This window comes from Humulus lupulus, chromosome X, assembly GCF_963169125.1.
Source record: "Humulus lupulus chromosome X, drHumLupu1.1, whole genome shotgun sequence".
Lineage (NCBI taxonomy): Eukaryota > Viridiplantae > Streptophyta > Magnoliopsida > Rosales > Cannabaceae > Humulus > Humulus lupulus.
The window spans coordinates 118,033,345-118,044,821 of NC_084802.1; the positions used below are offsets into that span (position 1 = coordinate 118,033,345).

The 11,477-nt window shown below is 38.6% G+C and overlaps 1 protein-coding gene across 1 annotated transcript; it reads left to right on the top strand.

The window, feature by feature from the left end:
• Nucleotides 1-1,665: 1,665 nt before the first annotated feature.
• Nucleotides 1,666-3,933, top strand: LOC133803868 (cyclin-D5-1-like). The gene is made up of 5 exons (XM_062242012.1): nt 1,666-2,183; nt 2,267-2,356; nt 2,443-2,734; nt 2,834-2,967; nt 3,069-3,933. The coding sequence occupies exons 1-5, from the start codon at nt 1,944-1,946 to the stop codon at nt 3,219-3,221; spliced, it is 909 nt and encodes a 302-aa protein (XP_062097996.1). The 5' UTR covers nt 1,666-1,943; the 3' UTR covers nt 3,222-3,933.
• The last annotated feature ends 7,544 nt before the right edge of the window (nt 3,934-11,477 follow it).

Sequence of the window (11,477 nt, forward strand, 5' to 3'; positions counted from 1 at the left end):
GGCAAATGTACGCCCTAAATATCCACAAGTTATTAGCGAGCTGGAAAATGGCATAATTCAATCCGCCACGTGGAAACCGTACCCGGAGCTGTTATTACGAGTCTCCACCTCTTTAGCCCGAGCCAATCAAAGGGTTAGCAAGTATGCTCGAAGGCATCGGGTCAGCAGTTTGGATATCACGAGCTGACGCTACATCGTGCCGAGGTGCGACATAGATCTGGCACCTCTGACCATTTGTGAAGTCAACCACGCAATGTAAATGTGCGCATATCAGACATCACGTGTCTACTCCATTCCTGAATTCTCAGACACGCAGCATAAACCTGCGTGTTCAGGCACCCCGCGACTGGTTTGGGCCATGCGGCCCATTATCCCCCTTACCTATTGATTAGGCAACACTTCATTGTCAGGTTTTAGGAATTAATCATAAGTGTCACAGAGGTGACATGATGGGTAAGAAGGTCACGGGATGACCCCCTTTACCAACACCCAGATATCATCTCCCTATAAATATGGAGACCCTGGGCGTTGCAAGGGGTTGGCGTTTTGATTGTAAAGAAACACCCTGTAAGGAATACTCAAGAGATATCAATAATATTGACTGATGGACTAGAGGGATTTTAACATTCGAACCACCTAAAAAAAGGAGTGATAACCTTCCCGCCATACTAATTTCGCCAGTTTGTCTAGTAAAATATTTATATACTACGGTTCACTATTTAGCACTAATCCATCACATTTATTCGTATAATTACTTGTTGGCGAAGAACTGCGTCAACAATGTTGTTTCCTTTTTTTTTTTTTTGTTGCCAAGTGTCCATTATAAATGTCATATCATCATGCTGAATTTTGAGGGATAACAAGATCAATCTTATATTTTTTTTAAAACATATGAAAAATTAATAATTATATTATAAATTTTCCAAAAATTTAAACAATAAAATTATTAATTAATTTCCTTTTAGAATTCACAATAAATAAATCACAAAATTATGTCATTATTATTTTAATTACTTAGATTTTATAAAAAAAAATATTAAAATTTAAAATTGGAGACCTAAGTACAAAGTGTTGTATAAATTAGAAATTTTTATCACAAAATCCAAGTGTTTTAATAGAAAAATTAGATGATAAAAGAGAAAAAGACTAACGATGTTCATTTTTTTTAAAGTTAAGGTTTAAATTCAAAATATTTAAAGTTTAGAAATAAGTACAAAAAATAAGATGAGTGGGAGACTTTAAATGCAAATAAACCTAAATTTAAGAATTAAATCTCTCCTCCCAAAGAAGAGAAGAGAGCTACCATGCTCTCAATTCATGCTTCCTTAGTTCGTACCAAACATAGCCTTAACGAATAGAGAGAGAGTAACACACTAAATAGACCGAGAGCGGTTACAGGTACGATCAAACGTACGGTTTCCCGCCAGAAAAGATGGCATGGTCTGTTCCCATTGGACTGTCTAGTGCACGCGCCAACTACTCGTGTACCAACAAACCCAACTATTCTATTCCAGTTTCCAGCTCCAACTGCTCGTGCCCTCAACCAGAGCCACACCCCTTTCTCTTCTCAGTCAAACTTTAGTCATTCTTTTATTATTATTATTATTATTATTATTATTATAAACAGGGCTTTCATTCATTCTTTTAAGCATAGAAAAATAAAACCTTTAAAACTCGGCTTCAGCTCAGTACTCCATCTCTTCTCTACAATCTGGCTTTTTTTTATATACACCCATTTGCCTTCAATCTAAGACCCTTAATTCAGTTTAAGATTTTGATAATTCTTGCCCTCACTATCTTATCCCCATCTCCACCTCTTGCTCTGTTGTTTTTTCCTCTGTTCTAGTGTCGTCGTCAACCACTTCCTCTCTCCAAATCTGGAATACCCTTTTTCTGTAAATTCCCTGTTTGAATGAAAAAGAGGAGAGAAAAAGAAATCTAAAATGGATAACGACTCCTTTTCTAGCCTACTTTCCCGAGAAAGTGAGACCCTTTCGGAGCAAGAGTTTGTAGATGAAGACTTATTTATCAACTTCAGAAACTTGAGTCCTTCCGAAGAGGAAGAGTATGTCACAAATTTATTGATTCGAGAGACCGATTTCATGTTTAAGAAAGATGAAGCTTTGGTGTTTGGAGACGAAGTTAAATGTGCTCGATTGGAAGCTATAAACTGGATTGTCAAAGTTAGTCCGAACTTGATTTGATTGAGTTTGAGTTTATCAATTTCAGAAACTCATTCCTTTCTGTTATTGTTGTCCGATTCCAGACAGGAGCAGCTTTTGGATTTCAAAACAAAACAGCATATTTATCCATGATATACTTCGATAGATATCTTTTGAAGAGGCCCATAAAAAATGTGAGTTTTATATATTATTATTTTCTTCTAATCAAATTCAAATATTGTTCTTTGGAGTTAGTTAACTTAATATTATGTTTTTGCAGAATGGTCAAATATGGTTGATCAGATTACTATCGGTGGCATCTCTGAGAGTGGCTGCAAAAATGGAAGAGCACAAAATCCCATCGGTATCAGAATTTCGATACGAAAAGGACGATGTTGAAAACAAACTTATTGAAAAGATGGAGCTTTTGCTATTGAACACATTGGAATGGAAATTGAATTCAATCACTCCTTTTGCTTTCCTCCATTACTTTATCACAAGGCTTTGCCAAGAATCACCACCAAAGAATTTAATTTCTAGGATTTCAGCTCTCATTATGGCTACACTGAAAGGTATTATTCTTACAGATAGTTCTTCTCTATTCATTTTTTTTTCATTTATTGGAAACATTGATTGAGAGAGAAAAACTATTTGTGTTGTTGAAAACATAGAGATCAATGTGGTAGAGCATCGACCGTCAATCATAGCAGCGGGAGCAACATTGGTGGCATTGGACCATAAATTGACCAAATCAGAAGTGGAGTTGAAGATAAATTCCATTTCTCATTATAAATCTCTCAATATTGTGAGTAGTTTCTTTATGCTATTTTCTTCTACTTTCAGTTTTAACAAGTCATGTCATGTTTTGATTAATAAATATTGATGTTGGATTTTTTTTGGCCATAGGAAAACGTGTTTTCTTGCTACAATCTAATTGAGGAATTAAAGATTGATGAAAAATCATCCCTTTTGTCCTCGCCGATTGTTTCATCAGTTACAAATGAAAGGAAAAGGGCTCGTAGTGATGAACACTATGGTGATAGAGTGAATGTGGCCTAAAGTACATGATTTTCATCTCTGGCTTTTAATGATATGGTTATACCGTCTAAAGAGTAATCTGTGACTCTGTGAGTAGTATTTCTACATTTGTTTCTCAAAATTAACCCAAAAAAAAAAAGCAAAGCATATGGGCTACTTATAAAAGCTGATTACAGTTAGCAAAGGAAAAGTGGTGAAGAGGAGATTCATTTTATTTTTCTTTTTAAAAAATTACTAAGTTTGTGTTACAGTCATTTACTTCATACTTTTTTACTTGTTTGGTTCGTTATTTAATTCTTCTATTATTCTCTATATATTTTGCTATGGTTTTGTAAAAGAAAAACAGTTGGCAACCCTACCTTTTGATGCGATTGCTTTTTTGGTGTCTTCGCAAAGGCTGAGAGCAATGTGGGACGTCTTTTTTTATATATATATATATTATTTATTTATTGTACCTGTGTCGGGTGTTGGCCATCAAATCAATTTATTTTTTCTTAAAAAAAATGAAGTGTGTGAGAGAGAGAGAGAAGGGTTTGTCAAGTTAAATGTGACTTGGCATTGGTTTGATTGTTTGGGGGATATGCTCGTGCAAAGCAAAGGGATCCCTTCCTTTTTACCATTTCAAAAGCACTAGCTCTGCAGTGTGTTGAGGGGCCAATTCAGCCCGAAGCAACTATAATCTGAGTTTCAAAAATCATTTGTACAATGATCACGTCTTCATACAACATTTTTATTTTTGGTGGTGTGGCTCTATCAGGTAGGATACAAAATTATATTATGTTACGTTGTTCTTGTGGTCCAATGCCCGTAACATGTTTGAGATGTATTTTTCTATTAAAACAAACAAAAAAAATGTCTGGCAAATGAAACCATCTTTTTCCGATTGAGAAAAGAAAAAAAGTTTGTAAAATTTAGAATAGATATGCCACTAAGTCTGATTAAGTAAGAAAAATGGATAAATATGTATATCAATTTATATATATATATATATTTATATATTTGCATATATATTCAGTTTGTAATCGTTGGCTTCCAGTTAAAGCCAAGCCAAGATCTCACCAGCTTGGAATGTCGTTTTCTGTTTTGGGGGTCCTCTTTTTATGACACAAAAGGAGAAAGGCTTAGCTGTGCCTGTGCGGTCAAGACTAGAGACCTGGCCAAGTACTTGGTCCTTTTCCCAGCAAGGGTCCGCTACTGCAACTTACACTAGTAAATTAGTAATGGCATTGGCATGCCTTTTTTTGTTGTCGTATTGCTTGGCTAAGACAACTATCACCAAACCATCCTCTCAAGTCTTTTCGTTTATTAAAAGAAAGAAGAAGAAAAAAGAGGTCATCAGACCAGTGGAACTGGAGTGCAACAAATTGATTGTTGACTTATCAATAGATGATCAGTATGTGAGTCTCGTGTAATGTAGATCTCATCGCAGACCACTCTAAATTATTATTTTGATGCTAAAACTATATTTGATATAGCTTCATTTCCAACATACAAAAGCTTTGATAGACAGCTTTCAAATTAAAATTAGCGTTTCAAAAAATAAAATTAAAAAAAAAAATCACGAGTTGAAACATATGATAAGTTAACCCTGCAGAAATAGTTAGAACAGCCAGAAAATAGGAAAAAAAAAATGATTGCCTCTATATTGATAGCTAGGATTTCGAGAGCCTAGTTATCTCCTCAAAGGGTTACACCCACCAATTACTCGACATACTCCCCAAAGGCTCACTGCATTGGTTATATTCTAATAACCATGCTACTACCATGTACCTCACCCACAGACCACACAAAACCCTCATAACAACCGGATTAACCTCCCCAACTAATTATCCCCTACAGCAGCCTTACTAATACCTTTCCTACCTAGTCAATGGTGGTCTATTAATACCACCCCCCCCCCCCCCCCCCCCGAAGTCTTACCTTGTCCTCAAGGTAAAAATGAGGAAATTGATCTTGTATTACCCAAAAATCTTCCCAAGTAGCCTCAAACTCAGGTAGATTGGCCCACTTAATCAGCGCCTGTGGGGCTGTCTTATGCGTACCAGGCCTCACCTCCAGCACCTCCTCTGGCTCTAAAATCCACTCTAACTCGGCTGTCAATACTGCACATCTCTCCTTTTGCGGTCTGCCTGAGTTTTCATTTTCTGTTGTGCCCTGTGCAAGTTTTGTTTCAGCAAACAAAGAATATCATCTTGATCCTTCAAATTTTGTTCCACTGTCGAGACATGAGTACTATTCTGCTCAAATCGCAAAAGAGGCGGAGGGTCACGATGATATACCGCTCTAAATGGAGTCATGCCTGCTGAGGCATGGAAGGTGGTATTTTACCAATATTTTGCCCAGGGCATCCATTTTGACCATTGGCTGGATTTCGAACTCACAAAACAGCGAAGATATGTCTCCAAGCATCTATTAACTACCTCCGTTTGGCCGTCGGATCGAGGATGGTAAGCTGTGCTTTGCATTAGCGAAGTACCTTGCAAACGAAAGAGTTCCTTCCAAAGAAGGCTGAGGAAGATCTTGTCTCTATCGGACACAATTTAACGGGGAATTACATGCAATTTGACCACCTCACGAACAAAAATAGCAGCTACCGTCACCGCTAAGAATGGATGCCGAAGTGGTACAAAATGTCCATATTTGCTCAATATATCCACCACTACCAAAATAGAATCAAAACCATTTGAATACGACAATCCCTCAATGAAATCCATTGAGACATCTTCCCAAATCTGATCTGGAATTGGTAATGGCTGAAGGAGACCTGCTGGAGTTTGAGCTACATACTTGTGTTGTTGGCATACACTACATTCAACAACAAATTTATGTATGTCCTTATGCATTCCTGACCAATAAAGGTCCGCAATTGATAATTTTGCAAATAGACAAAGGAGATTTGAGAGAGAATCAAAATGGAGGCTAGGTTTTCATTGTATCAAAAAGATGAAAATAAGAGTACAAAAGCAACAAAATATATAGCCAAAATAATGAGAGGCTAAAAGACTAAACTACCCTTACATAATAATAAAACTTATATTATTAACATCCCCCCTCAAACTCACGATGCATTTGCGGGAAGCATCGAGATTTTGCTAACTAAGAAACAAAAACGAGAAATAGAATGAGCCTTCGTAAACAAGTCGACAATCTGCATAGCGGAAGTGACAAATGGAAAGGTGATAGTCCCATTCTGATAGTGGTGACGAGTAAGATGACAATCTATCTCAATATGTTTCGTGCGCTCATGAAAAACGGAGTTGCGAGTAATCTGAATAGCACTAACATTGTCACAATGCATCGGAGTGGGATATGAGAGAATAACACCCATATCGGCAAGTAACCAACGCAACCAAACAATTTCAGTGGTAGTGGAGGCCATGGCACAATATTCTACTTCTGTAGACGATCGAGAGACAACGGTCTATTTTTTACTCTTCCAAGAAATAAGAGAATCTCCCAAAAATATACAAAAACCAGTGGTAGATTTGCGATCAGTACAATCACCACCCCAATCTGCATCTGAGTAGGCATGTAACTCTAAAGTAGACGTGGATGGAAAAAAGCAGACTCTGAAATTGAGTTCCCCGAAGATATCGAAGAATACGAAGCACAGCTGCCCAATGAACGGTAGTGGGAGATGCAACAAACTGACTGACAATGTGAACTGCATAAGATGTCTAGCCTGATGATAGTAAGGTACACTAAGCTACCAACCAGAGTGTGATATAGAGAGGGATCTAACAAGGCAACACCATCAGATGAAGAATACCTGGCATTAAGCTCAAGAGGGGTGTCAATAGTGCGAGCATCAAAGAGACGAGCCTGGTCGAGAATGTCAGCAATATACTTAGATTGAGAAAGAAGATAGCCACGAGGAGAGTAAGCTACTTCTATCCCTAAAAAGTACCGTAGGGAACCCAAATCTTTCATCTCAAATTCAAGAGCCAAGTGTGTTTTCAACTCCTTTATCCCATTCACATCATCCCTGGTGATAATCATATCATCAACATATAAAGAGAGTAAAGTGCAGCCAGAAGAATTACACCTAACAAAGAGAGCTGAATCATGTGCACTGGGATGGAAGCCGAGAGAAGTAATCACGATGGAGAATTTTTCAAACCAGGCTCGGGGAGCTTGTTTAAGCCCATAAAGAGCCTTCTTCAATCTGCAAACTTCTCCTGAATTATGAGGAACACCTGGTGGAGGAACCATGTAAACTTCTTCTTGAAGAGTCCCGTTCAAGAAGGTGTTTTTAATGTCCATTTGAGAAATGGACCACTGTCGAGCAGAAGCCACAACAATGATAGTACGAATAGTGGTATGTTTGGAAACTGGAGCGAAAGTTTCCTCATAATCCATCCCATACTCCTGAGCAAAGCCTTTAGCAACCAAACGAGCTTTGTACCGCTCTACTGACCCATCAGACTTAGTCTTGATCTTGTAAACCCAACGGGAACCAATAGCACGCTTCCCCACAGGAAGAGGAATAATATCCCAAGTACTTGTCTTGTACAACGCAGAGAGTTCTGCAACCATTACCTGCTGCCAAAGAGGGTCAAGAATAGCCTCTTTATAGGAAGAGGGCTCAGAGAGTTGGTGAATAGAAGTCAAAAAAGAAGAGAAAGAATCAGAATAAGTGGAGTAGACAAAATCAGGTAACTGTGTGGACTTACGAATTCTTTGAGGGTAGTGAGGAGGAGAAGGAGGAGCAGGAGGAGCAGGATCCACAATCTTAGAAGCACCTTGGGCAGTAGTAGGGACTGAAGGGACTTCGACAAGCTGAGAACCGACATCTTCAGACTTAAGAGTATCAATAGTACAAGAATCAAATGGATCAATACGAGTGAGATCAAATTTGTGTAGATTGGGGTGTCAGATGGAATAGAGTAGAAAGGTATATGCTCAAGAAACACAACATGACGAGAAACATAGAGTTTTTGACTAACAGGATCATAACATCGATATCCTTTTTGACCTTCACCATAACCAAGAAATACACAAAGAGCAGAACGAGAAGTAAGCTTACTACGTTCAACATGAGGATGGAGAACAAAACAAGTGGAACCAAAGACTCTCAATGAAGAATAATCAGGAGCGTGACCATAAATTTTTTCAAAGGGAGACAGATCTGAATTGACAAATGACAGAATTCTATTGATTGAATGAACTGCAGTCAGAATGGCTTCCCCCCGGAACTCACTAGGAACATAAGCAGACAATAAGAGAGAATGAGCAGTTTCAACAATGTGTATGTGCTTTCTTTCGGCAACCCCATTTTTCTCTGGTGTATCGGTACAAGAGGTTTGATGTAAGGTACCATCTAAAGCAAGCAATTCAGAGAAACGATTGGAGGTATATTCACCACCCAGATCACATCGAAAACATTTGATAACAACATTATGTTGAGTTTTAACAAAAGCACGAAACATATGATAAATCCTGAGGAAATCATAACGATGTTTCATAAGATAGAACTAACAAAAATGAGTATAATCATCGATAAAAGAGACATAGTAACGTGATCAACCTTTTGTTAGAATGGATGATGGCCCCCACACATCAAAGTGAATCAAATCAAAAGGTGCAAGAGAAACAAAAAACGCTCTTATAAAAAGGTAAAGCAAAATTTTTTGCCAATTTGCAACCACAACAATCTGAAATATCATGGGTTTGTAACTTTCCTAATGCTCATGTGGAAGCTAAGTACTTTAAACGTGAACCAGAGACATGTCCAAGACGAGAATGCCATAAATAAAAACTAGACGAAGATGAAATTAAATGAAATGAAGACAAATCGACACTAGAACCTGCAACATTAGGAGCTCTCAGCTCATCTAAAATGTAAAGCCCCCCTGCCTACGGCCTGTCCAAATGAGCTTCTTGGAATGAGGATCATGCACATAACAACAAGAATTGGAGAAAATAACTAAGAAACCAGAGTCACATAATTGACCAACAGAGACAAGATTCATAGTAAGATTTGGAATATGATATACATTAGAGAATGACATTTTTGGAGTGTAAATCGAGCCAATCCCTGCTTATGGCATGGGAGTGCCATCAGCGGTCATGACAGATACAGAGGGTGTTGATTTAATAGACAAGAAAGAATTAGAATTAGGTGACATATGATGTGAAGCTCTAGAATCAAGGACCCATATAGAGGAAGATATACTTGGTGTGCTACTATAAGGCAAACCTATGTGTGAGGGGGTTGACATGGCGTGCTGCTGCAAGGCAATGAACTTTTGAAACTACTCTGTGAGTGTAGCAATTGAGGTAGTAGGAGTGCTTCCAGAATCTGCAGGTGGAACAATAGCTGCCATGTTCGAAGACATAGAGTGAAGAGGTCGGTGAGCTTGGTTGCCAGATTTCCAGTGAGGAGGCTGATTCGGTGATTGCGCCCTGTTCAACAGTTTGGGACATTGAGCCTTCCAGTGTCCATTTTTCTTGCAAAAACTGCATTCGCCATATCCAACCTTGGCTTGAGTCTTGTGTTGATTGTTGGAGGCTGGCCGATGAGGAACTGCAAAGAGGGGTTCGGAGAAGGAAGAATCCCCTTTTCCGCCCCCCTTTATCAACTCGAGACTTCAAGCACATCTCTTCTGCTAACAACTCATTAACCACTGAATCAACCGACGGAAGAGGACTGCGATGCAGGATTGTTCCACGAAGACCTTCAAACTCATCTTAAAGAGCCATCAAAAACTGAACCAGACGTTGTGCGTCTCTCCGAGCAATGTAAGGGGCAAATGCCCGTAACTCCACTGATTCAGTCAAAGCAAGCTGATCCCACAGATTAGACATAGCAGAATAAAATTCCTGAACGTTCATGCTATTCTGTTGAAGGGGCCGAATGTCAATCTCCAACTGATACTGCTTTGCGAAATTAGATTGTGTATACAGCCTTTCCAAGTGCTCCCAAACTTCCTTCGTCGTCTCATATTTCACCAACTGGATACCGATTGATTGTTGAACCGAGTTGTTGACCCAAGTGATGATTTTCGAATTGTTGGCATCCCAAAGATCCAACTGTTCTACAAAGCTCTCATCCTTATCATTCTTCGGTTTCATGGAAGTTCCAAAAACATAACCTCACATACGTTTCCCTTTCAGAAAAAATTTCATGACATAATGCCAATACGAATAATTCTGCCCATTCAATTGCACATTGATGGACTGAAGCGAATCATCTTTTGCGCCAGCCATGAAGAACAATCGTAATCCAAATAGACAGAACAAAGTGTGAAATCCCCAAGATTGGTGCAAAATCTCCAAAATCGGTGTGAAAACCTCAAAATCAAAGCCAAAGACAAAGCCAAATTCCCAAAATCGATCACCGAGACCGTAATCCTAGCGCAACCAAATCGAGGATACTCAAGAAACTTGCTCTGATACCATGATAATTTTGCAAATAGTCAAAGGAGATTTGAGAGAGAATCAAAAGGGAGGCTAGGTTTTCATTATATCAAAAAGATGAAAATAAGAGTACAAGAGCAACAAAATATATAGCCAAAATAATGAGAGGCTAAAAGACTAAACTACCCTTACATAATAATAAAACTTATATTATTAACATCTTATTAACAGCAGACACCCTCTGAAAAGTCCTAAAAACCCCGGAAGGCCCTCCCATATTACTGTTGTGATACTCCTGTAGTAATATCGGTATAAATGGTGATGTAGCAGGCAGCACCAATCGACCTTTAAACTTAAGGCAGCCTCGAGTCAATGAATAACCTCCACAATTCGTGCCTTTTTCCAGCTCTTGCACCACCTTGGAGAGTATCGGATCTGAAGCTATATGAGCTTGTAAGTCTGGTATTGACAGCACGTTTGGGACTGAAATTACAGCCAAGGAAACTTCCCCATGCATCCTATAGAGCGCGTCCGCAGCTTTGTTTTCTAATCCCGACTTGTATTGTATCTCAAAATCATACCCCAAGATTTTTTTCAACCATTTCTGATGCTCTGAAGCCATTAATTGTTGTTCCAACAAGTACTTTAAACTTCGTTGGTCTGTTCTCACCAAAACCTTCCTTCCTAGCAAATAAGGTCTCCACTTTTGAATAGCTAATACTATAGCCATTAGCTCTCTCTCATAGATTGATTTTCTGCGCACCCGAGGGGATAAAACTTGACTGAAAAATGCTATGGGTCCCTGATTTTGCATCAAAATAGCACCCAATCCCGAGCCGGAAGGATTTGCCTCAAGTATGAATGGTGCAGAAAAATTAGGAAGAGCTAGTAAAGGCATGGTACACATCACATTCTTCA